Consider the following 17,236-nt stretch of genomic DNA (forward strand, 5'->3'; position numbering starts at 1 on the left):
GAGTCCCCAGCATCCTCTACAGACTAGGAGAAAAAGATTTACCGGTAGGTTTAAAATCTTATTTTTTTCCTGTATGCTCCCAACGTTACCGACGTCGGTGAAGGCCCATTCCACTAGGAAGGTGGGCTCATCCTGGGCGGCTGCCCGGGGGGTCTCTGCATTACAGCTGTGCCGAGCAGCTACTTTGTATGGATCAAACACATTTGCTAAGTTCTACAAGTTTGACACCTTGGCCAATGAAGACCTAAAGTTTGGTCAATCGGTGCTGCAGAGTCGTTCGCACTCTCCCGCCCGTACTGGAGCTTTGCTATAACCCCATGGTACTGAAGTGGACCCCAGCATCCTCTAGGACGTATGAGAAAATAGGATTTTAATGCCTACCGGTAAATCCTTTTCTCCTAGTCCGTAGAGGATGCTGGGCATCCAACCCAGTGTGTACTTTACCTGCTGTTTGTTAATTTGTAATTACACTAATGTTGTGTTACAATTATTTCAGCATGTTGCTGCAATTGTTCATGCCCGTTGGCGTGTGTTATGTTGAATGCCATGTTGTGCGGCATGGTTGAGGTGTGAGCTGGTATGAATCTCACCATTATATAAATGTAAATACTTTCCTCGAAATGTCCGTCTCCCTGTGCACAGTTCCTACACTGAGGTCTGGAGGAGGGGCATAGACGGAGGAGCCAGTTCACACCCTTTGAAAAGTCTTAAAGTGCCCATGGCTCCTGCGGAACCGTCTATACCCCATGGTACTGAAGTGGACCCCAGCATCCTCTACGGACTAGGAGAAAAAGATTTGCCGGTAGGTATTAAAATCCTTTTATCTGTCATATTGACTGTTGTAGAAAGATAATGTAAGTTGAGGTAATGTGCATTTGAAATAAATAGAGCATGGTAAGGCCTTCACCTTAACTCCTAAATGCTCCCAGTTCTAGATATGAACAGATTGTTGTTCTTGGAGTGCTCTGTCCTATTTGTGCTTAAAAGTGGAGGAAAGTTGGATGTAATGAGATCATCCTCATTTGTATTCTCAAATAGAGTTATTTAAGGTAAAATTTTTTATTTGGAGCTGCTTGTTAGTGCCGGCGGGCAAATTTATGCTCGATATATTAATTTTGATCTGAACTGATTTTATATTTCCTAAATGTCTTTTAGAAGTTTGTCAAGAATGTAGGTAGTCACATCATTGTAAGGAGGACATCATCTGCATGCAACATGCTCTTATGGTACAACTCCAGTCCAAAAATACTAAAAGTCTATGCCAATGGCTCTATTACAGGGGTAAAAATCAAATAAGAGAGTGGGCAGCCATCATGAGTACCATTATAGATCTAGAGCAGGGGTGCACGTGTTGGCTTGTCAATGACTGATAACAGTAGATGGCTAAAATTCACTTTAAATACTGGAAAAGGTCTGTATACATAGAATTAATGTTACAGCCTACTCTATCAAAGGCTTCCTCAGCATCCTGAGCAATAATCATGGTTTGCTTTTCGAATGAATTGTTCTTGTATTATCCGTGCAGCCTGGAATAAGCCAACCTGGTCCATATGAAATGGTGAGAGCACTCTTCAGCACAGCTAGACACTAAAAAGATTTATATAAAGCAGAGAGATGGCCTGATCAGATGCGGCTTAAAAGGAACAAAATTCCTCTGCTTTTTGTTTTTAGAATAGAAGGATAGCATTCCTTGTTTGTTTCTGCAACGCCCACTATGCCAATGTTTATAGAGTTTAGGGATTGTTTTCTTTTCTCTGCTACTACGCATATGTGAATATCCCAAAAAAGGGTGGTACTCGATATACCAAAAGGAAAAAATAAGAGTAAAATATCACAATGCGCCACAGAATATTACAAACAATGTTGAATATAAACCATACGTCCCTTATATTGCTGAATCCAATCTCCGGAATCCAGAATTTCCACCTTATTCATTGACCAGGCATGTCAACATATATGCAAATTAGAGGGGAGAGTACCATCATGTGCAGAAAAACATTAATTTGAATCACACGTAAAACAGTACAAAAATGGGGACTAATTAGAACAGAACATTCAATAAAATAGCAGCCACAGTAGATCCACAGAACAATTACCAGATGATCTGAGAACCATAAATTCAGTTCTCAAACAAGCTCTTAAATCACCATGAAACCACCCGGATCTGGAAACTGGGAGAAAAACCAGCGCTCGGCATACCAGCATCGGGATCCCGACAGCTGGTATGCTGACAACTATTCTCCCTCATGGAATGTCCACGATACCACTGGACGGAGAATAAATAGCGTAGCCAACCACCATGCCCGCTGCGTGGCGAGCGCAGCAAGCCCGCAAAGGGGCTCTTTTGTGTTCACCCTGCTGCTGGCATTCTGGCGGCCGGGATCCCGACAGCCGGCCACTCGCACTACACCCCCAAAAAAGTCCTATTGTACATGTGTTACACCGAGTATGCACAAAGATGCTGTTGACATTAAGACACACAATGGGGGTTATTACGCAGCAAGATCTGCGTCCATCTACTGGTGGCCACCTAGCATGTGTGTAGCGCAGCTCTGCGATGCGCTCGCAATTAATTTTTCTCTGACGTCCTAAGTGGATGCTGGGGACTCCGTCAGGACCATGGGGAATAGCGGCTCCGCAGGAGACAGGGCACAAAAGTAAAAGCTTTAGGATCAGGTGGTGTAACTGGCTCCTCCCCCTATGACCCTCCTCCAAGCCTCAGTTAGGTTTTTGTGCCCGGCCGAGAAGGGTGCAATCTAGGTGGCTCTCCTAAAGAGCTGCTTAGAGTAAAAGTTTTATTAGGTTTTTTATTTTCAGTGAGTCCTGCTGGCAACAGGCTCACTGCAACGAGGCACTTAGGGGAGAAGAAGTGAACTCACCTGCGTGCAGGATGGATTGGCTTCTTAGGCTACTGGACACTAGCTCCAGAGGGACGATCACAGGTACAGCCTGGATGGGTCACCGGAGCCGCGCCGCCGACCCCCTTGCAGATGCTGAAGAGAGAAGAGGTCCAGAAATCGGCGGCTGAAGACTTCTCAGTCTTCATGAGGTAGCGCACAGCACTGCAGCTGTGCGCCATTGCTCTCAGCACACTTCACACCAACGGTCACTGAGGGTGCAGGGCGCTGGGGGGGGCGCCCTGGGCAGCAATGAAAGTACCTATACTGGCTAAAAATACATCACATATAGCCTCTGGGGCTATATGGATGTATTTAACCCCTGCCAGGTTGTCAGAAAAACGGGAGAAGAAGCCCGCCGAAAAGGGGGCGGGGCCTATTCTCCTCAGCACACAGCGCCATTTTCCCTCACAGAACTGCTGGTGGGAAGGCTCCCAGGCTCTCCCCTGCACTGCACTACAGAAACAGGGTTAAAACAGAGAGGGGGGGCACTTATTTGGCGATATGATTATATATTAAGATGCTATAAGGGAAAACACTTATATAAAGGTTGTCCCTGTATAATTATAGCGTTTTGGTGTGTGCTGGCAAACTCTCCCTCTGTCTCCCCAAAGGGCTAGTGGGGTCCTGTCCTCTATCAGAGCATTCCCTGTGTGTGTGCTGTGTGTCGGTACGTGTGTGTCGACATGTATGAGGACGATGTTGGTGAGGAGGCGGAGCAATTGCCTGTAATGGTGATGTCACTCTCTAGGGAGTCGACACCGGAATGGATGGCTTATTTAGGGAATTACGTGATAATGTCAACACGCTGCAAGGTCGGTTGACGACATGAGACGGCCGGCAAACAAATTAGTACCTGTCCAGGCATCTCAAACACCGTCAGGGGCTTTAAAACGCCCATTTACCTCAGTCGGTCGACACAGACACTGACTCCAGTGTCGACGGTGAAGAAACAAACGTATTTTCCTTTAGGGCCACACGTTACATGTTAAGGGCAATGAAGGAGGTGTTACATATTTCTGATACTACAAGTACCACAAAAAAGGGTATTATGTGGGGTGTGAAAAAACTACCTGTAGTTTTTCCTGAATCCGATAAATTAAATGAAGTGTGTGATGATGCATGGGTTTCCCCCGATAGAAAATTATTGGCGGTATACCTTTTCCCGCCAGAAGTTAGGGCGCGTTGGGAAACACCCCTTAGGGTGGATAAGGCGCTCACACGCTTATCACAAGTGGCGCTACCGTCTCCAGATACGGCCGCCCTCAAGGAGCCAGCTGATAGGAGGCTGGAAAATATCTTAAAAAGTATATACACACATACTGGTGTTATACTGCGACCAGCGATCGCCTCAGCCTGGATGTGCAGCGCTGGGGTGGCTTGGTCGGATTCCCTGACTGAAAATATTGATACCCTTGACAGGGACAGTATTTTATTGACTATAGAGCATTTAAAGGATGCATTTCTATATATGCGAGATGCACAGAGGGATATTTGCACTCTGGCATCAAGAGTAAGTGCGATGTCCATATCTGCCAGAAGATGTTTATGGACACGACAGTGGTCAGGTGATGCAGATTCCAAACGGCACATGGAAGTATTGCCGTATAAAGGGGAGGAGTTATTTGGGGTCGGTCCATCGGACCTGGTGGCCACGGCAACAGCTAGAAAATCCACCTTTTTTACCCCAAGTCACATCTCAGCAGAAAAAGACACCGTCTTTTCAGCCTCAGTCCTTTCGTCCCCATAAGGGCAAGCGGGCAAAAGGCCAGTCATATCTGCCCAGGGATAGAGGAAAGGGAAGAAGACTGCAGCAGGCAGCCCATTCCCAGGAACAGAAGCCCTCCACCGCTTCTACCAAGTCCTCAGTATGACGCTGGGGTCGTACAAGCGGACTCAGGTGCGGTGGGGGGTCGTCTCAAGAGTTTCAGCACGCAGTGGGCTCACTCGCAAGTGGACCCCTGGAGCCTACAAGTAGTATCCCAGGGGTACAGATTGGAAATTCGAGACGTCTCCCCCTCGCAGGTTCCTGAAGTCTGCTTTACCAACGTCTCCCTCCGACAGGGAGGCAGTATTGGAAACAATTCACAAGCTGTATTCCTAGCAGGTGATAATCAAAGTACCCCTCCTACAACAAGGAAAGGGGTATTATTCCACACTATATTGTGGTACTGAAGCCAGACGGCTCGGTGAGACCTATTCTAAATCTGAAATATTTGAACACTTACATACAAAGGTTCAAATCAAGATGGAGTCACTCAGAGCAGTGATAGCGAACCAGGAAGAAGGGGACTATATGGTGTCCCAGGACATCAGGGATGCTTACCTCCATGTCCAAATTTGCCCTTCTCACCAAGGGTACCTCAGGTTCGTGGTACAGAACTGTCACTATCAGTTTCAGACGCTGCCGTTTGGATTGTCCACGGCACCCCGGGTCTTTACCAAGGTAATGGCCGAAATGATGATTCTTCTTCAAAGAAAATGGACGATCTCCTGATAAGGGCAAGGTCCAGAGAACAGTTGGAGGTCGGAGTAGCACTATCTCAAGTAGTTCTACGACAGCACGGGTGGATTCTAAATATTCCAAAATCGCAGCTGTTTCCGACGACACGTCTGCTGTTCCTAGGGATGATTCTGGACACAGTCCAGAAAAGGGTGTTTCTCCCGGAGAAGAAAGCCAGGGAGTTATCCGAGCTAGTCAGGAACCTCCTAAAACCAGGAAAAGTGTCAGTGCATCATTGCACAAGGGTCCTGGGAAAAATGGTGGCTTCTTACGAAGCGATTCCATTCGGCAGATTTCACGCAAGAACTTTTCAGTGGGATCTGCTGGAAAAATGGTCCGGATCGCATCTTCAGATGCATCAGCGGATAACCCTGTCTCCAAGGACAAGGGTGTTTCTTCTGCGGTGGCTGCAGAGTGCTCATCTATTAAAGGGCCGCAGATTCGGCATTCAGGACTGGGTCCTGGTGACCACGGATGCCAGCCTGAGAGGCTGGGGAGCAGTCACACAGGGAAAAAATTTCCAGGGAGTGTGATATAGTCTGGAGACTTCTCTCCACATAAATATACTGGAGCTAAGGGCAATTTACAATGCTCTAAGCTTAGCAAGACCTCTGCTTCAAGGTCAGCCGGTATTGATCCAGTGGGACAACATCACGGCAGTCGCCCACGTAAACAGACAGGGCGGCACAAGAAGCAGGAGGGCAATGGCAGAAACTGCAAGGATTCTTCGCTGGGCGGAAAATCATGTGATAACACTGTCAGCAGTGTTCATTCCGGGAGTGGACAACTGGGAAGCAGACTTTCTCAGCAGGCACGACCTCCACCCGGGAGAGTGGGGACTTCATCGGGAAGTCTTCCACATGATTGTGAACCGTTGGGAAAGACCAAAGGTGGACATGATGGCGTCCCGCCTGAACAAAAAACTGGACAGGTATTGCGCCAGGTCAAGAGACCCTCAGGCAATAGCTGTGGACGTTCTGGTAACACCGTGGGTGTACCAGTCGGTGTATGTGTTCCCTCCTCTGCTTCTCATACCCAAGGTACTGAGAATTATAAGACGTAGAGGAGTAAGAACTATACTCGTGGCTCCGGATTGGCCAAGAAGGACTTGGTACCCGGAACTTCAAGAAATGCTCACAGAGGACTCATGGCCTCTGCCGCTAAGAAGGGACTTGCTTCAGCAAGTACCATGTCTGTTCCAACATTCCTACCCTGGTCAAAGCCAGGAAGGAGGTGACCGCACAACATTATCACCACATGTGGCGAAAATATGTTGCGTGGTGTGAGGCCAGGAAGGCCCCACGAAGAAATTTCAACTCGGTCGATTCCTGCATTTCCTGCAAACAGGAGTGTCTATGGGCCTCAAATTGGGGTCCATTAAGGTTCAAATTTCGGCCCTGTCAATTTTCTTCCAGAAAAAATTGGCTTCAGTTCCTGAAGTCCAGAAGTTTGTCAAGGGAGTACTGCATATACAACCCCCTTTTGTGCCTCCAGTGGCACTGTGGGATCTCAACGTAGTTCTGGGATTCCTCAAATCACATTTGTTTAAACCGCTCAAATCTGTGGATTTGAAATATCTCACATGGAAAGTGACCATGCCCTGGCCTCGGCCAGGCGAGTGTCAGAATTGGCGGCTTTGTCTCACAAAGCCCATATCTGATTGTCCATTCGGACAGGGCAGAGCTGCGGACTCGTCCCCAGTTTCTCCCTAAGGTGGTGTCAGCGTTTCACCTGCACCAGCTTATTGTGGTACCTGCGGCTACTAGGGACTTGGAGGACTCCAAGTTGCTAGATGTTGTCAGGGCCCTGAAAATATAGGTTTCCAGGACGGCTGGAGTCAGGAAAACTGACTTGCTGTTATCCTGTAGGCACCCAAAAAACTGGGTGCTCTTGCTTCTAAGCAGACGATTGCTAGTTGGATGTGTAGTACAATTCAGCTTGCACATTCTGTGGCAGGCCTGCCACAGCCAAAATATGTAAATGCCCATTCCACAAGGAAGGTGGGCTCATCTTGGGCGGCTGCCCGAGGGGTCTCGGCTTTACAACTTTGCCGAGCTGCTACTTGGTCAGGGGCAAACACGTTTGCAAAATTCTACAAATTTGATACCCTGGCTGAGGAGGACCTGGAGTTCTCTCATTCGGTGCTGCAGAGTCATCCGCACTCTCCCGCCCGTTTGGGAGCTTTGGTATAATCCCCATGGTCCTGACGGAGTCCCCAGCATCCACTTAGGACGTCAGAGAAAATAAGAATTTACTTACCGATAATTCTATTTCTCGTAGTCCGTAGTGGATGCTGGGCGCCCATCCCAAGTGCGGATTGTCTGCAATACTTGTACATAGTTATTGTTACAAAAATCGGGTTATTATTGTTGTGAGCCATCTTTTCAGAGGCTCCTCTGTTATCATACTGTTAACTGGGTTCAGATCACAGGTTGTACAGTGTGATTGGTGTGGCTGGCATGAGTCTTACCCGGGATTCAAAATCCTTCCTTATTGTGTACGCTCGTCCGGGCACAGTATCCTAACTGAGGCTTGGAGGAGGGTCATAGGGGGAGGAGCCAGTGCACACCACCTGATCCTAAAGCTTTTACTTTTGTGCCCTGTCTCCTGCGGAGCCGCTATTCCCCATGGTCCTGACGGAGTCCCCAGCATCCACTACGGACTACGAGAAATAGAATTATCGGTAAGTAAATTCTTATTTTTTCTTGGAGTGGCTGTATGTGATGTCACGCAGCCGCCCCCCGAAAACGGTCCAGACACGGCTGCGTTGTCCTTACCATGCCAATGAAACGCCACATCGACTCACCTTGCGGCCACATTCTTCGGGGGTATGGCTTCATGGTGAAGGATCATGCACACGCACTATGGCCAGTATGCATGTGCAGACCCGATGGGAGCGCCTGCTGCATGTGAACGCAGCCCTCTAAATGAGGCCCAGTATCAGAAATGTCTTGGAAAAGTGCGGGGCATTACTAGGTTTTGTCTGGGATATGGCTAAACAGATGCACGGAGATGGTCTGTGTTATTGAATTGTTGCTGGCGTGTCAGTGTAGTGTTTGCATATATATACGCTCAATTGTTCACTTTAGAGGCCACACTCAGGTGGAAAATCTGCAACTGCCGTAGGGCTGGTGCAAGTTTCGATGGTGCAATCGATGGTGGCGTCTAAAGGGGTGGTCTTCAGTATGCCGGGGGTCGGGCTCCTGGCGACCAGCATGCCGGCGCCGGGAGCCCGACAGCCGGCATACCGACACTTATTCTCCCTCGTGGGGGTCCACGACCCCCCTGGAGGGAGAATAAAATAGTGTGGCGAGCGCAGCGAGCCCGCAAGGGGCTCATTTGCGCTCGCCACACTGTCGGTAAGCCGGCGGTCGGGCTCCCGGCGCCGGTATGCTGGTCGCCGGGAGCCCGACCGCCGGCATATCGTAGTGAACCCGTCTAAAGACATACCAGGAGGTATTACAGCATCTACAGATACTTATAGTGTATGTCTCAGTCCTTGCACATTCATATGCACGGATGTAAACCGTATCTTGTTGTTGTTTGGGATCTGGGTGTGTGTGTGTTTGTGTGTATAATATAATTGTTTAAATACATTTGTGATATGTTACTTTCTGCAGCGGGGTACACTGGAATTCCACAGGAAATACATTGGGGTGTAGCGTTGTATCTTGATCCAAGTCACCAACAGGCTAAAGCTTTGACTGTTCCCAGGATGCACTGCACCGCCTCCTCTATAACCCCGCCTCCGGGCACTGGAGCCCAGTTTATAAGTTGGTGCCTGCAGAACAGGTCACTAACAGGTGGGGCTGCCCTAGGCAGCCCTGAAAAGAGCTTTTTAAGAAGACTTCGAGGGCCGCAGCACTGTTTATGTCATTCTGACATTTTGTGCTGTGGCTCCATCACCTCCCCAGCAGCGCTGCATACTCCCGCAGCTGGGTTCCCGGGTACTTGCAGCAATCAGGCACACCACCGCTGACGCTCTCCAGGATCGCGTGGCTGCACATCAGGAAGGAGGTAAGAGGGTCTCCCAGGTGGGACCTGCCGGTAAATCGCGGTCCGGTCGCAGTCCTAGGAGACGGACCGCGCCGCTGCCGTGGACACTGTACTGCACAGGGACCCCACTATATCCACCAGGGCAGGGAGCACAGGTCGGATTTACTAAAATCCGTTTTACATAGGCTCCACAGTACCCGGTGGTGAGGATCAGCATAGGGCACAGGTTCTCAAACTCGGTCCTCAGGACCCCACACAGTGAATGTTTTCCAGGTCTCCTCACAGAATCACAAGTGAAATAATTAGCTCCACCTGCAGACCTTTTAAAATGTGTCAGTGAGTAATTAATACACCTGTGCACCTGCTGGGTTACCTGCAAAACATGCACTGTGTGGGGTCCTGAGGACCGAGTTTGAGAACCTATGGCATAGGGGATAAGGCAATGACCTGTGGACCCACCTTGGGCAGCGTTCTCAAGTATGCTGCGTACGCTTGTGACACGTCTTACGCACCCTGTGGGACCTCCTGTGCCATTACAGCCACATATTGTCCCTGTAGTTAATCCGCCCTGGACGGACACTCTGTCTACACAGTTACAACAATTAAATCAATCTTTGGTTAGACAAAAATCTACCCCACGCCCCTCTGGGGCCAAGGGGTCCTCTAAGTGGCCCATTTCTTCCTCACAATCCACTAATATTTCTGATAATTCTTCTGATGAGGATGGGGAATATATTGATCCTTCAGACACTGATACAGTCGCTTCTGATGAGGAATCTACAACCCAGGTTGACGACCCTGACCTAGTGGAGGCTATTAAGCTGATTCTACAAATAGATGATGAGATCGAGCCCACTACTGCATCTAAGAAACCTGATAAGTTCAAATGTCAGAAGGTTACTAAAGTAGTCTTACCACATTTTGACCATTTAATTGACATACGTCAGGAATCCTGGTCGTCTCCAGGAAAGAAATTTTCCCTGTCTAAAAAGATGCTAGCTCGTTATCCTATCCCTGCGGAGTTGAGTAACAAGTGGGAAATTCCACCGCCGGTGGACTCTCATGTCGCCCGTCTTGTGATGTTATCTACTCTGCCTGTCACCTCACTGAAGGAACCGACGGATAAGTGTGTGGAGGGTTGCCTGAAATCTATTTACTCTCTCACCGGTGCTGTACATAGACCCACTATAGCAGCCTCCTGGGCTGCGAAAGGAATGGGAGCATGGGTTCAGGCAATTGTGGGTGAGCTGCCTCAGGATTTTTCTGACACTGCCACACAATATCTGTCTTATATTACCACAGCCTCCCACTGTATTCAGGAGGCGGCCTCTGAGGCAGGTTTAATGGCGGCACAAAGGCGTCTACTACGTCTATCCTGGCTCACCAAATTCTGTGGTTGTGGTCCTGGAAGGTAGATCTGGACTCCAAAAAGACCTTGGAGGTGCTCCCTTTTAAGGGAGACATCCTATTTGGGGAGGATCTGAACAAGATTGTTACTGACTTGGTGACTGCTAAGACTGCATTTCTCCCAAGTACTAATCCTTCTGCTCCGAAGGCTAAGAATACCACTTTTCGTTCATTTCGACCTCCCGGGAAAGCAAAAGGTCAGGCGTAATCGCAACAGGCTCGTGCTTCCAAAACCACTAAGCCCAAACCTAAACAATCCTGGGCTGCCTGTCAGCCTACTTCCAAACAAGACAAGCCTGTTGCATGACAGGGCGGGCCTCCCCCTGGGGGACCCCAGGGTGGGAGGCCGACTACTGCAGTTCACCCAGGCCTGGTTAAAGACCACTTCGGACGCCTGGGTGAGGGAAGTTGTCTCTCACGGGTACGCAGTCTCTTTCAAGAGACGTCCTCCTCGCCAGTTCTGCTCAACGGTTATCCCTTCGGATCCGTTGAAAGCGCAAGCTCTACACCTGCTTGTACAATCCCTCCTGGACACAGGAGTGGTAGTGCTGGTACCTCTGTCCCAGAGTGGCAGGGGATACTATTCGACCCTGTTTCTAGTTCCGAAGCCAAATGGGTCCTTCCGGCCTATACTCGACCTCAAATAATTGAACACATTTGTGAGAGTGTCCAAATTCCGCTTGGAAACTCTGCGCTCTATTGTACTGGCCATGGAACCCAAAGACTATATGGTATCCCTGGACATATAGGATGCTTACCTGCACATTCCTATTGCAGGTAAGGATATCTGCGGTTTGCTATTGGCAACCTACATTATCAATTCCAGGCCCTGACATTTGGACTGGCCACGGCCCCTCGGATCTACACCAAGGTCATGGCTGTGATGACGGCCCTTCTCCGCCATCAGAAAATCAGGATCCTGCCGTATCTGGACGACTTGCTGATCCTGGCAAACTCCCAAGATGTCCGCCTCAGTCATCTGGAACGGACGGTCCAATTCCTACAAGCCTACGGGTGGCTCATCAACTGGAAAAAGTCCTCGCTGGTCCCTGCTCGGTGCATGGTGCACCTGGGCTGCTGGACACGCACAGCCAGCGATTTGTTTCTGTCTCCAGAGAAAGTCCTGAAACTTCAGGACAGGATCAGATACTTCCTCTCTCGCCCAAGAGTGTTGATACACTCGGCGATGCAAGTACTAGGCCTCATGGTGTCGGAGTTCGACATAGTAGAGTACGCTCCGTTTCATTCCCGCCCTCTGCAGAGGTTAATCCTTTCCAAGTGGAATGGCCTGCCTCATCGAATCAGGTCTCAAATGATCTCCTTGACTCCGGAGGTTCAACTGTCACTGAGCTGGTGGCTACAGGACCAACAGTTGCGCAGGGGCTGTCCCTTCTGGATCTCCAACTGGGTCCTCCTGACAACGGACACCAGTCTGCGAGGTTGGGGCACGGTGTTGGAGCAACACTCTCTCCAGGGTCTGTGGACCAGGGAGGAATCTCTCCTCACGATAAACATTCTGGAATTGTGGGCAGTGTTCAATGCATTGACACTGGCCATGCCTCTGGTACAGAACAGGCCTGTTCAAGTACAATCAGACAACGCCACCACGGTGGCGTACATAAATCATCAAGGCGGCACTCGAAGCCGCATGGCAATGCTGGAAGTATGAAAAATCCTCCATTGGGCGGAACGTCATCTGCCGACAATATCGGCAGTGTTCATTCCCGGAGTCCTCAATTATGAAGCGGATTTTCTCAGTCATCAGGACGTTCACGCCGGAGAGTGGAGTCTTCATCTGGAAGTCTTTCAACTCCTAGTGGACAAGTGGGGCCTACCAGATGTAGACCTGATGGCGTCTCAACACAATCACAAGGTTTCGGTCTTCATATCACGGACAAGGGATCCTCAAGCAGCGTTCGTGGACGCACTCGCAATTCCATGGAACCTTTGGCTGCTATCCTGTCGCTCCTGCCCCGGATACTACGGAAGTTCAAGCAAGAAAGAGGAATGCTACTTCTAGTCGCTCCAGCATGGCACAGATGGCATTGGTTCTCAGACCTGCAGGGTCTGTTGATAGATCGTCCTCTTCTACTTCCTCAATGCCTAGACCTCCTTGTTCAGGGCCCTTGTGTCTATCCGGACCTGGCCAGACTGGCTTTGACGGCGTGGCCCTTGAAGTTTCACTCCTGAAGGCCAAGGGATTCTCTGAGGCGATTATTCAAACTATATTGAAGGCCCGCAAACTGACTTCTGCACGGATTTATTACAGGGTCTGGAAGTCTTACTTCACATTAGGGAGGCCAATCCTGGGATCGGGATCGGCGGGATCCCGGGATTTGGGCCCAAAAATGCCGGGATTTGAATCCCGGGATTGGAGCCTCCAATCCCGGGATTCACGGGATTACAGTGCGCATGCGCAGTTTTGCCGGACAGCGCTGAGCACTATAGCTCAGCGCTGCCCGGCTGTCAGCGAGGGAGTTACATCAGCTAAGGACACACGTACTGACTGCGCTGGCGGCATTTCAAACGTAGCGCCGGCCGCCAGCCAATCAGGGAAGCGGCAGCAGCCGCGGCCCCTGATTGGCTGCCGGACTGCCAGTTCTGACCGGCTGGCGGCCAGCGATACGTTTGAAATGCTGCCAGCGCGGTCAGTGTGTGTGTCCATAGCTGGTGCCCGCGGCCCGCCCGTAAGTGTTTATCTTCGCTACCTACACCCACACTCTCTGCTCCTGACATCCTCCCGCTGCTCCCTACTCCCACTCTCCCGCTGCTCCCTACACCCACCCTCCCTTCCTGTTCCTTACATGCTCCCTACACCCACCCTCCCTTGCTCCCTACATCCACCCTGCCTTGCTGCCCTCCACATATACTTTCCCTGCTCCCTACACTGATCCCTACTGCAATCCCGGGATCCCGGGAATCCTGGGATTGAGCATTTTTCAATCCCGAATCCCGGGATTGAAAAAATGCCCCGGGATTGGCCTCCCTACTTCACATGGTGTGTTGCTAAGAATTATGATGCCTTTCGTTCAGAACTTCCAGGCTTTTGGCTATTCTGCAACAAGGCCTATATTTAGGCCTTTGTCTGGCCTCCCTCAAGGTTCATATATCTGCCTTGTCGGTGTGGTTTCAGAGAAAAATTGCGTCTACTCCTGACGTTCATACTTTCACTCAGGGTGTTTTACGGATTCAGCCTCCCTATGTCCCTCCTGTGGCTCCATGGGATCTGTCTGTTGTCTTAAATGCCCTACAAGAGTCTCCATTTGAACCTCTTGAGTCTATGGACCTTAAATGCCTTACGCTTAAGGTCGTGTTTCTGCTGGCTATTGCCTCTGCTAGGAGGGTGTCAGACTTAGGTGCTTTGTCCTGTCGTCCACCCTTTTTGATTTTTCACCGTGACCGGGCAGTTCTTCGAACTTGTCCTGGTAATCTACCTAAAGTGGTATTTTCTTTCCATCTTCACCAAGAGATTGTGGTTCCGGCCTTCATCTCTTCTGGTTTGTCTTCCAAAGAACGGTCTTTGGATGTGGGACGGACTCTCCGTTTCTACGTAGAGAGGACTGCCTCTATCAGAAGGTCAGATTCCCTGTTGTTTGTACTTTTTGGTTTTCACAAACGTGGCTGGCCTGCGAATAAGCAAACCTTGGCCAGATGGATTAGCATTGTGATTGCACAAGCCTATGCGCAGGCTGGACTCCCATCTCCTGCTGCTATCAAAGCCCATTTTACTCGGTCTGTTGGACCTTCTTGGGCGGCCCGCCGTGGCGCGTCCGCTTAACAACTGTGCAAGGCGGCTACGTGGTCCTCAGTGAACACGTTTATTAGGTTCTATGCCTTTGACACTTCTGCCTTCCAGGATGCTTCCTTTGGATGCCGGGTTCTTGTGTCCGCTACGGTGTGTCCCTTTCCATGAGGAACTGCTTTAGGACATCCCCTATGTATTCCCTGTGAAATCCCAGTGTACCCCACTGCAGAAAAGGAGATTTATGGTAGACTTACCATGGTTAAATCTCTTTCTTCGAGATACACTGGATTCCACAGGGCGCCCACCCTGACGCACTTAGCTTCTTTGGGTTTGTATGGCATTAGCCGCTGGTCCCTTCTCCTGTCGTGAGAATGTGGTTCTATGTGACTAACATCTGCTGTCTCTTATATGCTACTGCATTTGATTGGTTAACGAAACTGAGCTCCAGTGCCCAGAGGTGGGGTTATAGAGGAGGCGGTGCAGTGCATCCAGGGAACAGTCAAAGCTTTAGCCTGTTGGAGCCTCGGGTCAAGAGCCAACTCAACATCACAATGTATTCCCTGTGGAATCCAGTGTACTTTGCAGAAAGAGATTTAACCATGGTAAGTCTACCATAAATCTCCTCCTTCTTTTTTTTTTATACATCTTTGATGCTGTTATGTTTACATTCGCAGTCAGATATGTAACTATGGGATTCAAGTGGTAAAACTTTAAATAAAATGGAGAATTACTGTATATATTTAATAAACTAGCTGTGAGTACTTATGGTGCATTTATTACATTTAGTCTATACAATAGCTAGCACAATAGTCCAGATGGTCAATGTTTTATACATGGCATTTATTAGTCTGATAGGGAATACATTTAAGAAATGTTGCTAGCCCATTTTTTCCTTCCCCCAAATCACTACTCTGTTATCTTTGGTGCTTCTTGCAGCCAGTGGAAGCTACAGATGATGCCTTCTGGGACCAGTTTTGGTCAGATTCGGCCACCTCTGTGCAGGATGTCTTTGCTCTGATCCCAGCTGCTGAGATTCGTGCGGTTCGAGAGGAGTCCCCATCAAATCTGGCCACACTCTGTTATAAGGTGATTCCTCGCAATGCAATAAACAAAATACATTGTCAATTGGAAAATAATATAAGTTTACTGCTAACTGCTCATAAGCTTGAAAATGCCTTACAATACATGTCATTTACTGATATGTTCGATATGTGTACCCTTCAGGCTGTAGAAAAATTGGTAGCTGGTGCAGACAGTGGATGTCACTCGGACACAGAAAAGCAAATAGTGTTAAATTGTGCTCGGTTGCTGACTCGTGTGCTGCCATATATCTTTGAAGACCCAGATTGGAGAGGATTCTTCTGGTCGTCTGTGCCTGGGGCAGCACGGAACCAGGTAACTCCAATAGAAGTTACGCTCTGTTTGTATTTCATGTTTAAGAAATGATTTGTGGTATCCATTATATGCTATTCTTATTATAGGAACAAAGCCTTTCAGATATGTGTTGTTGTTTTTTTTTTTTTTTTCTGAAACTGGTCAATGGATAATTATACTGCTTAAATTGTTACTGCTCCTCTATCTTACTGGGAATCTCTGTCTTTTAGGAGGAAGATGAGGAGGAGGATGGGTCTCGTCCACTTGCAGAATCTCTGCTCCTGGCCATTGCTGACCTGCTTTTCTGTCCAGAGTTTACAGTACAAAGTCATAAGAGAACTGGAACGGTGAGAAACCCCTGAACATCTATGTATTTTTATGCCTTTACCTGGAATGTGGCCACACTATACTATGCTGTATGTATTTGTATGCCTGGATGACACTCATCCCTAATAGCATTTGTCTTTATGCCTGAGCTATAAACAAGAGCTTGTATTTGATGCTAATGACTTCTCTATAGGATGCAGCAGAAGACATTCACACCCTTGACAGCTGTGAGTACATCTGGGAAGCTGGTGTTGGCTTCGCTCATTCTCCAACCCCCAACCACACACATGACTTTAACAGGTAATTTAGCATCTCTGTAGTGACAGGGAAACAAAAAGTAACATTTTGTCTTTTGTGAAGTTTTGTACGTTACTGATAAAACTGTGAAAAATTGTGTTGCAATGGATCCTCTCTGAAACGTTATTGAGTCCAGTGCTGCTCTACGTTCTGCTTAATGTCACAACTGAGGGCTGAGGCTGACCTGGGGAAGCCTCAGATGTAGGGGCTGGCGTGTATGTGAACCGTGGAGGTAAAATAGGGTTCTTGGACATGCAGGAGGTTAAGCACCGTTTGCCCGAAGGCGTGACCACAACAACGGAGTATATAAAACAAAGTCTGTTTATTGAACACACAGTTTAGACACCTTGGCAGTTCAGATAACTTTCAACAGTAACTTGTACAGTTCCTGGGAGCGCAGTGGTAATGAATACTGTGACAAATGCAGGATGAGATGTAAAAAAGTCCTTGCAAGACCCGGAGTTGGAAAGTCCGTAGGCCATAGCTAACCGCTGTAACAGGGAACTAGCTGGTACTGCCCAGCAGATGACACACTGGAAGCTGGGTTGGCACAAGTGCACAGAGGTTCAAGGGAACTTGGAAGAATTGCCAGGGATGCCGGGTGGAACTGGTGCAGACAGAAGGTGTATTGAACTCTCCGCAGAAGATAGAGTCCGATGGTGAGTATCGATGGTGAACTGTGGTTCGATG

The 17,236-nt window shown here is 48.8% G+C and overlaps 1 protein-coding gene across 1 annotated transcript in view; it reads left to right on the forward strand.

Annotated features, from left to right (window-relative positions):
- The window catches only part of HID1 (HID1 domain containing), a 138,225-nt gene that overhangs the window by 19,945 nt on the left and 101,044 nt on the right, over positions 1 to 17,236 (forward strand). The window contains exons 2-5 of the mRNA XM_063960666.1: positions 15,485 to 15,634; positions 15,773 to 15,943; positions 16,153 to 16,269; positions 16,443 to 16,549. Coding sequence (XP_063816736.1) covers positions 15,485 to 15,634; positions 15,773 to 15,943; positions 16,153 to 16,269; positions 16,443 to 16,549 — 545 coding nt within the window. The remainder of the gene's footprint in view (positions 1 to 15,484; positions 15,635 to 15,772; positions 15,944 to 16,152; positions 16,270 to 16,442; positions 16,550 to 17,236) is intronic.

The sequence above is a fragment of the Pseudophryne corroboree genome, chromosome 3, assembly GCF_028390025.1.
Source record: "Pseudophryne corroboree isolate aPseCor3 chromosome 3, aPseCor3.hap2, whole genome shotgun sequence".
NCBI classification, from domain to species: Eukaryota; Metazoa; Chordata; class Amphibia; order Anura; family Myobatrachidae; genus Pseudophryne; species Pseudophryne corroboree.